Source organism: Trachurus trachurus, assembly GCF_905171665.1.
Source record: "Trachurus trachurus genome assembly, chromosome: 7".
Lineage (NCBI taxonomy): Eukaryota > Metazoa > Chordata > Actinopteri > Carangiformes > Carangidae > Trachurus > Trachurus trachurus.
Genome location: NC_139901.1, coordinates 26114693 through 26131799, shown reverse-complemented (window position 1 = coordinate 26131799; position 17107 = coordinate 26114693). Strand labels below are relative to the sequence as shown.

The window sequence follows — 17107 nt, the reverse complement described above, 5'->3', positions numbered from 1 at the left end:
TCACATGAAACGGGCGGAGTTTGTAGCATCTGACCAATCACAGACATGGACACGTCTGAGTGTTTCGCTAACGAGGAGCAGACGATAATTCTGCAGCAACATGAAGAACTGAGAGATCACATCCAGACAGAAAGAAACACAGTCGCTGCAGAGAATTACTGACTGTGTAAATGCATAAATTCACAAGATTAAAATTAAATATAATCACTACTCTGTCATTGTAGGATGGCTCCGACAGGAATCGCATTTGTGCATTCCTCTAAACTTGCCTGTTGCTCACATGTGTATGAAAACGTATCTCTTTTAGAGATGTTCATCTAAAAACTCAAAATAACAGCGCAAGGTTTTTTTTGGAGACTTCCTGTATCCTGCAATATTCACACACCTAACAACGATGATGACATTTTCCAAGAGCACTGATTGGTCAGGAGGCTGTCCAGCATATACATTACCACGGAGATGTATCCCGGTAAGAAGTGAACCACCGTCGTAGTACGGAAAAAACAGAGTTAACCCTGACGTTACCTCGATAAGCTCAAATCCTGCTTCGTAGTACAGGCCTCTGATATGCCATGATGGTGCAAGATGACCCGTGTTGCGCATTTATGCACAACATATGCACACTAAAAAAAAAAGGGCCATTGTTTTCTCTCTACCACCTACACTGGGTGCTGCCAGTTGGAAAAACTTATGAATCACATAAAGAAAAAAACAACAAAACAAAACAAAACAAAAAAAACACAGAAAACAAAGCGCCACCTGCATCACCATATGACAGATATGTGATCAACAAAGCTCTTTAGATTTACACCAAACGCAGATGAAAGTAATTAAAAGCAAGAGTTTAGCTGATATTTTGGTAATTTATCTTGTCATTACGAGGATTTGAGGGAAGTAAGTTGGCAGTAAATAAGTTCTATTTTAGTCTTTGTCATATTTTTCTCATTAACCAATTTGTTATATATCGCTAAATTAAGATAATTTCTAATGCATCCAATGTAGCTTATTTACTGTCACCCAGTGAAGTCAAAAAGCAAATATATATAAAAAGATAATACAGACAAGACATCTAATTTATCAAGGGTCAAAGACCTTGTAAACTATTTAAAAGAAATAACCTTGTCATTAAAGTTATGAAAGTTACAAGAATGATATTTCACCCACACATTTATTACACTGTTTGAAATTAGTGAACTAATAAAGACAAACTTGCATCTACTCTGCTCCTCCTACCTGAGCCAAGGCCTTTAAAAGATTTTACAAGCCACAAAAGTCTGCATAAGAAATTGCAATACACCGATGTTTTTATGTAAAACAGAGAGTGACTAGAACAGAATGTCAAACAAAGATTTCATGTAATGCCTCTGCAGCTAGTTAAGAAAAGGATGACCTACTCCCATAAATTTAGTGTAATTACGCACTTGTTAAATTCACTCTGATGGTTTTAAATCTGCACTCAGTATCTTGTAAACAGAAAGGTGCATGCTCTGTAGAAAGGGTGTGCTACTAAAAAGCAGCAGCTACTACTCATGAGTTTTATTAGTTACAAAATCAAGGAAGCAGGATGGATTTCATTATGCTATCTCTAAGCAACACTGCAAACCCATCACACTCTGCTGTGACCGTAGTGTCAGAGAAGCTTTTTGGAGCTGGATTTACAAGGCTGTTAATAGCTAAGGAGATCACATGAGGATTACAACATTGTGATTACCAGTTACCAGTTATGATAATTAAGCCCAGTGCATTTCTAAATGCTGTGTTAAACAGTGAGCTGCTCTGTCAGACTGCCAAAATAAACCACAAGTCTAGTTTTCTCTCTCTGCACTCAGCTTTTCTGTAATTTGTCTTTAGGTTACAGATATCCTTAATTCAATTTGGATGTATTCACTCTAAGTCTGCGCTGTACGGTGAGAGGTAGCCTCTAGCTAATCATGAAAGCTACCAAACCATCTCAAGGGGCGGCAAGAAACTTTGAAGGTAAATTATTAATACACTCAAAAATTCACAGCAACTTCAGGCATAAGATAAGGTCCCATAACAATCATCTATCGCAACGAGCACATCAGTCGTCAGACCACATGCACACATCTGTGGCTGTGATAAAAGCCGAAACAGACATTATTGTATATAACTCAACACTTTCTATATGGGACATAAAGTCTTTGGTCCCCAGTGATGATTTTGTGTAAAACAATGACATGTTGAAGAAGAATTCTAACAGATAACTAGCTCATTGTACCTTTTCTGAGAATTCAACCTCTGTGGATCAAAAGAAAGCGCTGCCTTGTAAAACTGTACTTTCAAGTGGTTTCCCTGAGTCCTTTAAAAGGGACTTTCCATGGAAGCAGCAGCCGCATATCGGTAGAAACGCACATACAGTACATTTAATTCAAATTCTGCGGCTTAGGACGACTCCTCAACTGGAGGTATTTTCAAAAAGAGAAAGAAAGAGAGAAATTACTGGTGTGAGGACAGAGCCGGGCCCCAATTTAGCAGTGGGAGGAAGATGTTGAAGGAAATGTAATGAGGGCGAGATCTGGGAATTTAGAAAATTTAGACAGGAAGAAAAAGGCAGAGAGGGGGGAAGTCGAGATGAGAGCGGCGTCCTTGTGTGGATGGAAGCTGACAGGTAAATTAGCACGTGTGGCTAATGGGGCAAAAAGCAGCCGCGTCCTGGAAGGCGCCCTTTCACTCTGACAAACAGGCAGCTTGTTGACCCAACCGTTGCCTCGCGTCACTCCGCTTCTCATTCGGAGCGTTGAGACAAACACCATCCCACTTTGACACTCGCACACTTCCTGACATACCAACAAACACACACTCCGGCACGAGCGCACATTAAGCTGCCATGCGTGGGCGCGGAGAGAACTTAATCTAATAGGATTTAGAATGAATCAGAGATGAATCTTCAAATGTTCAAAAGGGTTTTGAGACGTTGGCCTTTTGATTGATCATCTATCGTGCTTTTTTAGCAGAAATGAGAAGCAGTGAAAAATCATGGATCACAGCATGCATCATGAATAGCGTGAGTAGAGTTGTTTATAATCTGCTCATCAAGGCGAGGGGTAAATCTCTCTCATGCAGCTTATTTTTTTCTCCACCTTCTTGCACATAGCTTGTTCACTGAATCTCTGTCGTTTGTTTTTTTTTCTTTTTTTCTCCAATCACATTTTTGTGTATAACCCCTTGATGCCATGTTTGAGTTGTAAATCAACACCTTTGGGTAGAGGTGGGAGTGGATGTACGTCCTGTATGCGCCTGTGCAGCGAATACGTGCACATGCATAAGTGTTTGTGGATCAGCCTAAGAGAGACCACGGTTGGGTATTACCACATATCAGTGTGCCTGTCTTCTCGTAGCGGGTGTCTGAATGTTTCATCTAATCATTAAACGCTGACAGGCTTCACAAAGTAGCGCCACTGATCCCCGTCAGAGGAATACAGGGCCTGACTTCATTAGCCCTGTTAGTACTAAGCTGCTTTACCCTCACTCACGCCTGGCTTAACCTGCACAGTGATAAACGCTGAGAGGAGAAGGGAAGATAGGCAGAGGGAAAGACGGGGTGAGACAAAAAAAAAAGGGAAGCGGGGACAAAGGCATTTAAAGGAAGAGGCAAAGGTGCCAAAGTCAGGCACAGAGGATGAGGAAGTTAGAAATGGGAGGGGAGTGGGAGGGCACAGAGCATGTGAACCTGGCGTTTTCAGAGGCAGGGGAGGGGATGAAGCTCAAAGTGGTGTTTGAACTGTGAGGGATTAACAAATGCAAAAATGAGCAAAACAATCAATTAACTTGTGTTGCAATTAATCAATTATTACGCCGGCACATCGACAGCCAAAGTGCTTAACAGAGATTCCAGCGCGGGGATTTTGTGTGTTGAAGAATTAGCATTGACCTCTGTGCACACACACACACACGCGCATCCAGACATGTGCACACGTGAATCGCATATTTGCATCTAAGTACATAACGATATGCACACACATCTTTGTTCTCAGCAGATTTCTCCAGTACATTCATCTGGTTTCCCTCCTACCAGAGCCCCACTCCCCTCTCACTCAGTCTTTTTCTCCTGCCAGCAGAGGTTTTTGGCTGGCTTAAGTACGCCCACAGGCCCCTGAGGGACGGCCCATGACGGATGGCACTGCGTGTGACTCCAATTCGATTCAGCCCATTTGATAAATTTATTGCTGGCATTTTGAAAATGAAATTAGAGGGACGTCTCCTGGAGACTGTTTTTCCAGCACAGGTGCCATAAATATACTTCATTTGGCAGAGCAGAGGGAGGAAGAGTGTTCAGGGGGAGGAGAGGTGTTGGATAAAGGATGTCATGGCAGGGGGGGCAGATAGTGGGGATGTTCCACAGAAGTAAAGAGCTAAAGAATAAGGTCACATTATAATGAGGTTCTGTATTAATCATGATATTGGCTTGGAACAACAGTAAAGGTTATTCAGCCACAGTCTGAATTCTCCCTGGACTTTAATACGACATGCTGTCTAACACGTATACCACCACGTGCTCCTCTGAACAGGTGTGAGACTGTCTCTCATGTTGAACATTGACAGATTGAGACTGTGGGTTGTTGGCATTGTGAGTGCACACAAATGTCCTCGTTTCTCCATCTTTCATACTCAAGCACACACAAACACGCGCAGGCGACCACAGACATACTTGTATGTCCACTCTTTTAAGGGAAGTGCAGACACAAACACATGGTTTATGTACATTATCTTTGGCTCAAGGCCCCATGCCTCTTCAGTACCAATGGCGCTGTCACAGCTGCATAGCCATCTATAACTCAGGGTGTATGAATGAAGACGGCGGGCTGTTTTTTCTCCATGGCACTCTCGCTTTGTCTGGAACCCTTGAATGTTTTTAGTTGATGCTTCTGACAAAAATGGATCTGAACTGGACATGTTGCACGGGGGAGAAAAGAAAGACATACAAAACGCACAAAGTCCAAGACAGACGCGGAAACACACAGACTTACAAAGGTGAGCATTCATTCACCACCCGGGGGTTACGTGGCCTTATTTATCTCCCTCTCGTTCAGAAATGAATGCAAGTGCGGCTGTGGAGCGATGATGGACGGCGAGCCAGCCTCTGCTCCCCTTCAACATTCATCAGAGTGCGAGGCTTGGGCTACCCACATCACTTACCTTTATAGGCCCATCTGACAGCATCGCAAAGCGAATAGTCATCACATACATAGCCCTCACAACGGTGTGTATGTGTGCGAGCGAGGGCATGCTAAGTGTAACCTGTCACACAGATGCAGTCTGTCAATGCCTCTCGCACTGTATCTACAAGCGGCTTGAACAGATCTGGAGCCTTGTAAGGTGAAAGATGTCACCATGTTCCCAACGCCGCGCTCCCCGCGTCAAATATACATGTAGCGCACTTTATATCAGACCCGGGTGACAATGAAAATATTTTCACCTGTGTTCTGCTCTGGTATGAATGAGCTCGTGCGAAACAAAAGCCAAGTTCCTTACAAGCACAGCGGGGTGTCTAAGAAAGTTTCAACAAAATCAGCGGGGCGTTTTCCTGCGTGATTGTCTGCTTCTGCTTTGCAATCACAGAGCGTGACACACCCTCCGCCATTACTGTATCTTCACGACGAAGAGGAGAGGGATGGGACCGCTCGGTGCAACACCTGCGGGCTGCCACTCAGAACGAGACCCCCGGAGCTGTTTAGACAGTTTGAGTGTCTGGCCCCATCATCTTATGAAATCAAAACAGCCCACAGGTACATTCCCACACACTCCTCCCCTCCCGCTGCATCGCCCGACTCTCCCCGAAGATCCACTATGCAAAACAATCACCTCCCCCAACCTCTCATTAACATACACATGAAAGTGTGGAGGAGTCTGAACAGAACTGTGATTAGTCTGAACATGAGACGTACAGAAAGCAGTGCACAAGCACAGACTGTGGGCTGTCTATCACTGCAGAATCGCAGGATAATTTAGTCTAGGTGTCAGTAGGTGTGAGTGATTGACTTTGTAATCAAACAGATTGTTCTGTGACGGAAACACTGCAGGACTCAATTTCAAATCAGCATCAACAACACCAGGAAATGTTATTCATCTCGTTAGCAAAAAAAAAACGGAGAATACTGTATGCACAGACACACGGAGGCACACACCTACATCTGCCACCCATCTGAAAAGACATGGAAGATCCACAGGTGACTGATTGAGTGTTGTCTTACCTTTTTGTGATGATAATGTGGTATCTGTAGATAAAAGAGAGGAGACACACAGAGGAATAGTGTTAGCAGTTGACAGGCGGCTGTATAGCAGACACTTAAAACACAGGAGATGACAGGGCGGGGGGTAAGGGGGGTGTTCAGAGGGGGTACAGAACCAGGGGGGTCTCTCATCTCAGACCTGCAAAGAATATCCGCTTTACCACACTCGTTCACGCTTAGCTGAGCCTGGGTATATGCAAACACACAAGGGGAAACATATACAACACATGTACTACGCAACATCCATAAATACACACAGCAGCTTTTTCTCCGATCCACAAAGACAGACTGGGCGGATGAAAAAAAAAAAGAAGAAAAAAAAAATAAAAGCATCTAAGCAAACGCATCGAAGAGAGGCCTCCAGTAGAAAGATGAGAGTCTCCAGACCCCAGCAAATCCTTGATCTCTTACACAATTTACCTTGAGTGAGCTTTCTAATAAGTACAAATAATGCCACTGAGGTGCAGAAAGACAGAGCAAATCAAATCCTTTCCGTAAGCATTTTAGGTTCTTACTCAGAGCCCACTAGAGACAACCCCGGCCCACAAGGCACGGATCAAAACATGGGCTGCCTGGAGGGAAGGATGTACTGCAACGCATTTTTTATACAACACAGAACATTTACCAAAAATAAAATAAAATAGAACAAAAGGAGAAGATGTGCGTTCGTAAAAGAGAAAAATAAAATACATTTAGCTTATTGTTACTATAAAATATTTACTAGGACTGTGTGTGTAAGCTCCCAAGGTTTCATTCTTATTTAATAGACATGTCAAACTTGCAGTGACTCAGGAGTAAATAAAAAAACAAAGGAAAAAAATAGTCTTTTTGTCTCCTCTCTCTCTCTTTTTTTTATTTTTTATTTTTTATAACTTTGTACTTTCAGCAGTTCAAATCCTTTAGAACATTTCTCTACTGGCCAGTTGCCCAAAAAGCCCAACTGGCCACAGACATGGGAGGGGAATAATTGAATCCGGATGGATTTGTGGTGTACTGGGCTGAGGAAGTGATAATCCAAAGCTCTGCCTAATTGCCAGAGTAAAGACAGCGTCCATTGTGGGGGTGGCATCGGTGTTTATCAAGGCAGTGTGGCGTGGGATTGGACTGAGCATTAGGGCTTTACACACTTTTGTTTTGTGAGGTGTTACAGTGGATTTGAGCAAACATTGGCCCTCTGGTTATTACATGGTCTGATTGTCTGCTATGCGACTGTCCATAAGCTCTGCATGTCTACCCTAATCTGAGAGGAGGCTTCAAATAATTAGTTAGTGAAGCACTCTCACAGCCCAGCGCAGTCAACCTTATCACTAAAAGAAAATCCTTGGTCCATTTCCTTTTCACCCCAAAGGCTTACAAACTCTCACCACTGTTAAAGCCCTCAGGGTAGCCACATAGCCAATAAAATATTATCCAACATGTCATAACCACTGGCCCCTATCCTACTTTTTTTTGTCATTTGTTATGTAAAAGAAAGACTACAGTATGTCAAACAGAAATGTTCTGGCAAGTGTGAGTGGTACAAGCAGCGTGTGTTAAAATGTGAAGGCTAACTCCTAAGTAGACCAAAAATAATATCAATCACTTTCAGAAAACAAAGAGAAGATGCGTTTAATTTATTTCCAACATCTACTTACAGTGATATGATGACAACATGGCACTGATAGTGGAAGGGGAAACAAATCTGCTGCTGAGTCATTAGTTTAACTTATTAAGTTAATCACAGTACTAATGAGAGGGTGAAGCTTTCCGGAAAGTGAAGTTGAGATGCCAAAACAAAAAGCTGGAGACAAAGCGATTTAACTGTTGTTTAAATTTAATATAACAAGGCGTAATTTAAATTATGTAATAATTAATTGCCACTACGCAAAGCTACCAGGGGTAACAGCAGGGTGCTTCACTGTGAGATACTTTCTCCCTGTGCACTCTGATACAGTGTCTTGGTGTAGGGGAGAAGTTGAAGACAATGTAATAACATGCTCTCTATTAACACCGTTTTAATAATGATAAATAATTAACAGGCAGCAGCTTGGTGATAATAAATAATCAAAAGGAAGTGCTTCTCTCCTCCCTACGACTTGCTTTGTCGGAGCAAAGATATCATGCTGATTGGTGTCAGCACATATAAATAACTCTGCGGTTTAGGGAGGTAAAGAAAAACCACCGTCATTGATTATTGCATTTCTTCCCAGCTATCATTGGCTTATGTGGATTTGGAGCCTAATTTGCAGTGAATATGTGAGTGGCATTTTGATGTGCCTGTGCTCCCACAGCAGCGCTCCTGTGGGTTTGAGCTCTATGTAAAACAGGCCATATGTCAATATGGATTTCCCACTGCAAAGGAATGTGTGCAAGCCCAGTAAAGTTGAGGCTGCCCAAAAGCTTGCCCAAGGACACTAAAGACTACATTTTTAGAGATGCATTCCAAAAATGTGGAAATCAACATCTCCCAGCTGTGCTTGCTTTACCGTTCACGTCTGTAGCCTCCCACTGTCACAGAGGATGAAAGAAGGAGAGGAGAAAAGGAACGGAGAGGAAGACATGGCACTAGACGAGTCCTTATTAATTTATGTAAACATGTTCCTTCTTACATTAGACTGTAATGAATGTGATTTCTGTGGTTTGAAAGGAACCCAGTCAACAGGCAAAACATAGACCACACCGCCTTTTATAGATGCTTATAGCTAATCAGGCATAATCATGGTGACACATATACAGTAAAGGCATCTACTTGATGTTTTTTTTTTCTACAGAAATCTATAAACAGAGATGAAGCAAAAAGCATCATGATTTGAAAAACTGTCTGCTTTAAAGTTCATGAAATGTACAGGCTACGTTTACTATATTTCCTTAATTAGTGGATGTAAGGAGGTCCACTGACTGACGTCCAAAGAAAATGGGTTTTGACCAAAACTCTGAATCCATAGAAGGATCACAAATAAAAGAAGCCTCATTAACGATACTCGCACACAATGTGAAGTTACTACCAAGTCCTCTGCCCCATGTTGGGGGGATGTGTGACTGAGAGATAATAGGCTTCAACACTGTTCATGTGGTTCACATTAATCGAAGAGGAGCACCACTACAAAGACGGTTCTTGTTGGCACATTCACAGCACCAGCTAAAGACGGGCAACCAATAAAATAAACACTGTTTCTTGGCCCATACAAAGAACACAGCTTCGGTCGCTTCAGGCCATGTATTCAATACCTTTGTTCAGTGGTGAAGATGTGTCATATAATTCAGAGGTATTCAGACACTGGTAAAATTAGCTCCTCCTTTATTATCCCCTCTGTGGTTGCCAGTCATCCTCCCTCTGCTTTGCCATGAAGCAAATTCATACTTGGAAACACAGGAGGCATCAGCAGTAAAGGCTGACAGGTCAAAAGGAACCATTACAGCATTTATATCATCATTTTATTTCATTGTCACTTTTTAGAAATTTAACAATAAGGTGTTCTGGATGTTATGTCTTTTCTTTTTGTCAACAGTAACTTTTGAGGGGACTCATTTGCTTCACAGGGGAGGAAAGAAAAATGACTCTCTAACAAGCTAAAGCTGTTTTTTTTTATACTCTAATGCTCACACATGACAAATAACACAAACGTTGCCAAACTGTGCAAAAGATGCTGCGTTGTACATGTTGACAAACACTTTGTACCGTAGATGATTGTCATTTTCAGTTGTCAGCACTTTTTTTCTTTTCTTTTTTTGCAGTTTGGCACAATTCGTGCCATCTGTCGCAAGTAAGCATCAAAATATAGAAAATTATACACAAGGCAAACTTGGTGGAAAAAGTGTTTTTGAGCTGCTTCTGCCCTCTCTCACTGTAACTCTAAATGTAGAGTTTATACACCTGCAGCAAGGTGTATAGAGCCAGAGACATTGGGTTTCATTCATGAAATGTTAGTAAATCAGTGTGTTTACACATAAAACCACAAGCTGCTAAAAACCTACTCTGGATCCATGAACGCTGCCGGAATCATAGATTTTATCATAATCACGTGTGTAAGATCATCAATGCCAACCAATCGGAAATGGATAGCACACTCCTGGTGATCAGCAATTGGCATAGATCGTCGCTCATGAATAGCCCTATAAGGAGACCATGACCACCATATGGGGAGGTGCAGTAGGTGCATCCTGGCCACCTACAAGCATGACACAAACAAGTAAAGAGGGAGATAGTAAAAAAAGAGAGATCAGGGATTGAAGTCATTTTGGGTGAAGTGGAGTTATGAAAAATATTTGATTTTCTTCTGTTAGTAGTGGTGACTGGGACAGGTAAATCAAAGGCCTGGAAGGAGGTAACAGATGTCGTGAGTAAAGTGTCCTCGGTTTAAAGAACCATTGAAGAAGAAAAGCAAAAATAGTTTGAGAAATAAACACTTGAGCACACATAAGAAGCAGAACAGCCACGGGGGGAGCAGGTTATATTCTTACAGATGAACCAGCCGGCTTTCACATCTCCATCCAAAACAGTGCCAACTGCGCTACTGCACAAGATTAAATTGTATACGCGTCACAACACACACTTTGCATCGCAAAACTGCACACAACTGCACATTCATGTAATGAAAGTTTTTCCGGTTAATATCATCCTTAGATGGAGCCCTGATGTCATGTTTAAATTGTGTCTTTCAAAAGGCATCTGCGTAGTGTGTACATGACAGGGTGCCATATGAATTAAAATAGCAATTTCCAGCAAGCACATGCAATATTTATGTTAATTTCTAATTTATAAATGAATGCGGAAATCCACGTAAATTTCCGTCTGCACACAGTTTACACGTAAATTTGTTCTGCTCACGTTTCATGAATGAGATCCATTGTGTGGATTCAACTTGAGTTAAGGATGATGACGACTGTTATCATCGCCAGTGGAAGGGGGAGTGTCAGCGTCTTAGATTTTATCCTTTTTCTTCTTTTTTCACTCAACTCTCTCCAAGAGCCTTTTACATATTTTGAACATTGTTTATTTTTTCCAAACACTATGTTACACACTCCCCTCGCGGGATCTTTGTTGCGAGGACAGCTGGATAGGCTTGCCACAAAATGCCGCAGAGCAGCTGTTTCTGATGGGAAGATTGCAATCTTAGAACTGTAAGAAATTCTCTGTTTAGGGATTCAAAGAAAGAAAAGTTCATTTTCTGATTGCTATTCTGCATCTCTTAAGTTGTACAGTTGAATTTCAAAGGTCCTCAGACACTCTCAGGTCATTAAATTCAACATACAAAAGATAATGGGAACACAAAACAAAAGCAGTAGATAATTTGCAGTAGGAGTCCCATCAACACAAGGTGTAAAAGACATTGTTTGATTAAAAAATATCAACTCATAAAAGTCACTGACATCCTGTAGAACGCACGGTCCATTACAGATGAAGAGTAACCTCACAGGTGAGACTGTAGTAGCGTACTGTAATGACACTTTACATACAGTTTAAATCACACTCTGATTGAATTAGGCAGTTATTGGAAACCTGTCTTCTATTGACCTGGTGAAGTTGTGGCCTTAAAGCAGTCCTCTCTGGGAATAGTTTTAATTAAAGACAGAAATTGGCTTCGATTTTATCCCAATCATGAAGTGAGGGATTCCTACAGATAATCACAGCTTCAAGACAAAGAAAAACTGTATCATCATGGTAGATGGATGAAAGTGTGAATAGAAGGATATATTAGGATATAATACTGACAGTATATGAATATACTTGCATGCACTCATGTATATGCATATATGCATGCAGACATACATATACTGTATATTGTGTGCGAGTATGAGTACATGCTGTCAGTACATTATGTGTGTGCAAGTTGTGTACACTGCAGTGGAAACAAATGCATTTGTCTGCAGATGATTTACCACTGTTGATATATCATCACTATAATGTAATTAGGATAAATTCCAACACAGTAGCTCTTCATCTCTTAATCACACTCACTTATAGACAGTGACAGCTCAGCAGCTACTGTATGTAAAACCAGTCAGTTGTGACCACCGATGAGGATGTTACGTGTTCTACGAGCAACTCATCACAGCTTTAGAAAAAAAAAATCATGTATCATATGACTCACAGGATACAGACACAATTTGTATGTTTTTTGCTTAACTACCATAGTGTGCCAACCTCTAGTCCTGCCAAAAAAAACAACGTACATGTCCTCAGAGAATCAGCTCTACAGTTCCTTTAGCAGTGACAAGAGGTGACTGAAGAAAATGTGTTGCAGGAAGCTCCAAAATAAGAGTCAAGTTGAAAGCCTCAACTCAAATTAAAAAATGTAAATGAAAGGAAAGTGGACTGGTAAACATAAAATATACTTAAGTGACTTTGAGTAATGGTTCGGTTTATTCTTCAGACATAGATGTACCATAAAGGGTTGCAGACAGAAAACCAAGGCACTCGTGAGGGTACGACCAATTAAAATGCCTTTATTGGTACATGGCTAATCTATTTAAAAGCGAGTCAACGCGTTTCAGCCAAACTGGCCTTCGTCAGGACAAAAGTGAAAATGTTTGTCAGTCTCAGTTCACAATTAAGTAGGTAATTGCAGACAGCTGCTCAGTGTGAGCAGGTAGGAGGTCACATGACCTGAACAGCAAGACCTGCCAATGACAAGCAGACTCTGTACAAAAAGAAAGAAATAATAAAATCACAGAGTCAATAAATCAGCATTGCACATTACATAATCAATTAAACAAATCAGAAATGCATACAATATAAGTATTGAGCCTAATAAGAGACTGAGGAACCGTCATCAGAGTCAATCTTAAAGGACAACAACACACACCAATAGTCACAAAATACACTCACAGAAAAGGAGAAAAATCGAGTTCTCCATTCAACCCTGGATACTGAGTGGCCTTTAATGTATAAATCCAGAATGACTCTCTTTGCAGGAGTGTTTTGAGTCTATCTCCTCCCCTGATAGAGTCTTTAACATGTTCTATACCTGATATCTTTAAAGAGTCGCAACTACCATGACTTACATCTTTGTAATGGACAGCCATGGGGTACTGTGGGTTACTAGTTCTAATGGCATGCTTATGTTCTGCCAATCTTGCCTTCAATTTACGCTTTGTTCTCCCAATGTAGAAGCGTCCACAGGGGCACTCAAGTCTGTAAACAACATAAGAGGTATTGCAATTAATAAATGCATTTATGTCAAATGTATGACCAGATGTCACATCAGTAAAATAATTGGCATTTATCATATTGCTACAGTGATTGCAATGTCCACACCTGTGATTACCCTTTAAGGTTGAAAGCCAGGTTTTCTGTGATACAGGAGGGAGATGACTCTTAACAAGTTTGTCTTTCAGAGTAGGAGCTCTTCTGAAGCTAATAGTTGGTGAATCTGGAAGAGCTTCTCTAAGAAGACTATCACTTTTCAAAATGCCCCAATTGTTTTGAACAATTTGTTTAATTGCATTTGCATGATCACTGTATTGTGTCACAAAATATACCTGATCAGAATTTTGTTCTCTAAGAAAAAATTGTTCAAAACAATTGGGGCATTTTGAAAAGTGATAGTCTTCTTAGAGAAGCTCTTCCAGATTCACCAACTATTAGCTTCAGAAGAGCTCCTACTCTGAAAGACAAACTTGTTAAGAGTCATCTCCCTCCTGTATCACAGAAAACCTGGCTTTCAACCTTAAAGGGTAATCACAGGTGTGGACATTGCAATCACTGTAGCAATATGATAAATGCCAATTATTTTACTGATGTGACATCTGGTCATACATTTGACATAAATGCATTTATTAATTGCAATACCTCTTATGTTGTTTACAGACTTGAGTGCCCCTGTGGACGCTTCTACATTGGGAGAACAAAGCGTAAATTGAAGGCAAGATTGGCAGAACATAAGCATGCCATTAGAACTAGTAACCCACAGTACCCCATGGCTGTCCATTACAAAGATGTAAGTCATGGTAGTTGCGACTCTTTAAAGATATCAGGTATAGAACATATTAAAGACTCTATCAGGGGAGGAGATAGACTCAAAACACTCCTGCAAAGAGAGTCATTCTGGATTTATACATTAAAGGCCACTCAGTATCCAGGGTTGAATGGAGAACTCGATTTTTCTCCTTTTCTGTGAGTGTATTTTGTGACTATTGGTGTGTGTTGTTGTCCTTTAAGATTGACTCTGATGACGGTTCCTCAGTCTCTTATTAGGCTCAATACTTATATTGTATGCATTTCTGATTTGTTTAATTGATTATGTAATGTGCAATGCTGATTTATTGACTCTGTGATTTTATTATTTCTTTCTTTTTGTACAGAGTCTGCTTGTCATTGGCAGGTCTTGCTGTTCAGGTCATGTGACCTCCTACCTGCTCACACTGAGCAGCTGTCTGCAATTACCTACTTAATTGTGAACTGAGACTGACAAACATTTTCACTTTTGTCCTGACGAAGGCCAGTTTGGCTGAAACGCGTTGACTCGCTTTTAAATAGATTAGCCATGTACCAATAAAGGCATTTTAATTGGTCGTACCCTCACGAGTGCCTTGGTTTTCTGTCTGCAACCCTTTATGGATCTCCCCAACTGAAGAGCACCTGAGGGATACACTTTTCTACAACACCCAAGAAGCACTCCATGCACTGCGTTCCTGTCTATAGATGTACCATATTTTACACTCTTCCTGTGTTTGATTTGAGTTTCAGTCCAGGTGGGCTGTGATTGGTTTGTTGTGATATCATGAAATAACTCTAGTCCTGATGGCTTGTTTCAATGCACAGTTTCTGAATACAGGCTGAATTGAGTGTTATGATACTTACACAGTATTCATATAGCACCAACATTTCCTTTATGTTGAAACAATACATGGAAATCTCTCTCTCTCTTCAGTGTGGGACCTTTGTACCTTGTGGCAAAACATGATTCATAAAACCTATGTCTCAAAAGCACGTGCCTATGGCCTTTCCTGAGAAGAAAACAAGGAGACAGAACACAATCCTGGGTTTTAATTAGCTGAGTGTAGTGCATGCTCATCTGCTATGTACTGCACAGGGAGAGCGGGGAGTGCTGCCTTCTTGCTCATTATGTACTAATGAGTTGTCTATTAATGAAAATGGAAAGCATTTATTTTGTGAGCACAAAGGGTTCAGCTGGATTAATTACTGCACTACAGCAACAAAATGAAAACAGAAAGTGCAGCATCACTCTTGTGTGGCACATTACCCATTAACCAACTGTTATCAAGGCCTGGCGAATGGTGCTGCACGACACAAACTAGAAACAGAAACAGTTTGCACAGACCATTAAAACTTCATGTGAACTGCACTTGTGACATCTTCTAAGCACTTTCTGCGATGCATACATAGGTATTCTCTTATGAATCAATACATGTCAACTCATAAAGCATCTCGTCACTGTCATGTAGTGTAAACTCTCTGCTGGATAATAGTGGAGGAGAAGAGCACTTCACCAGTGCGCCTGAATTTCACAAAAGCCTGTCTTTGCACAATAAAAACGATTCCACGCTAATTGCATCATTGTGTGCCCGACTGTTGAATATACATATCTGTCAGGAGGAGTGAAAAAGACAGAAAATTACTGACTAAAAAAATAAAATAAATGAATACATTTATGGATAATTTGATTCAGAAGATGCATCTTTGGGGGATATGGAGATAAAGACTCCTGGAAATGGTTCTTGATGTTCTTACTATGGAAGCGGGAGGGGGCGAAACGGAACCAGAGGGAGGGAGCTGAACTCCCTGCGAGGGGCCAGGCCTCGTCATGAATTAACACCGTGGCGAAAAGTGAGATCCCTGTGATGATAACATAATTTTGTTTGTGCTGCGTTTCTTTTCAAATGGTGATCAGAATCATCCTAATAGTCCGCTAACAGCTTGATTTCCCATTGGGCTCTCCTTGGAGAGGTCAGGGGCATGGGGAGCTGTGTGGGCTCTGGCAGCCTCAGCAGATGGTTCTTGATCAGATATTAGAGGCTGGGCAGCGAGGTCGTCTGGCCGTGAGCATTCTGCCCCGCCTGGGGGAAACAACCCCGTCTGAACCGCCGGCTCCAGCTCTGGTTCCAGCGCCAGACGAATAGCTCTGTGTCCCGGCCAGACTGCAGGGACATTGGAGCAGTGACAGACTGCTGTCCTTAAGCCTTGTGACAATCTGGGCAAAGCAAACTCAGAAACATGTTGTAGTTTATTTTCCTCTAGGAATTTATTTTACCCTATTTGGGTTGTACTTACATGATTTGATGACAAATGACAAAGGGTTATGTAACTCCTACCGTTGTCTGTTCTCACTTGTAAAAAAAAATAAAAATAATCACAGTGATAACCGAAATCCTACTTAGCTGGATTTGAAAAGCTATCCTTTCATTCCCATCACTCACTGTCCCTATTGTACTGTAGTGGTGTCTGGAGGAGAGTCAAATCTCTGAATAACAGGAATGCATTTAGAAAATCAGCAAATTTGTAGCATCAGTAGTGTTGTATAACACATCAGAAGGAGGATCAAGTCTTTCTTATTAAAATTGAATATTAATCTGGCGATGCCGGGGTGAGAATGGCTTTTGTAAAAAGAAAAAGAAAAAAAGAATGATAGCACAAATCCTACTTAGACAACGCTGAATCATCTTTTGGTTTTCCTGTCCTCCATTTTCTCCAACCTCCAACTCATCTGTCTGTCTGTCCCTCCCTCCTCCATCGACAAAGCCACAAAGAAAGTGGGATGAATAAACACGACTATCTGAGCTTTATTTATCCTTTCCCCCTGCGACAGTGGCAGTCTAAAATGGCAGGGCTTCGGATATGACCTTCAGTTAGAGTGCTTCTCCATCAGTCATCGCTGCCACCCACAGATCACACACTGGATGAGAGGTAGCAGCAC

General features: G+C 41.4%; 1 protein-coding gene across 2 annotated transcripts in view; it reads right to left on the bottom strand.

Annotated features, from left to right (window-relative positions):
- Window positions 1–17107, bottom strand: part of LOC310989137 (cadherin-4-like) — a gene marked incomplete at its 3' end in the record, with an annotated part of 246823 nt that overhangs the window by 130201 nt on the left and 99515 nt on the right. The window contains exon 3 of one of the 2 annotated variants that reach the window (XM_083976053.1): window positions 6213–6236. The exons of the other annotated variant lie outside the window; for it this stretch is intronic. Within the exon in view, the coding sequence (XP_083832179.1) occupies window positions 6213–6236 (24 nt within the window). The remainder of the gene's footprint in view (window positions 1–6212; window positions 6237–17107) is intronic. 2 annotated transcript variants of the gene reach the window in all.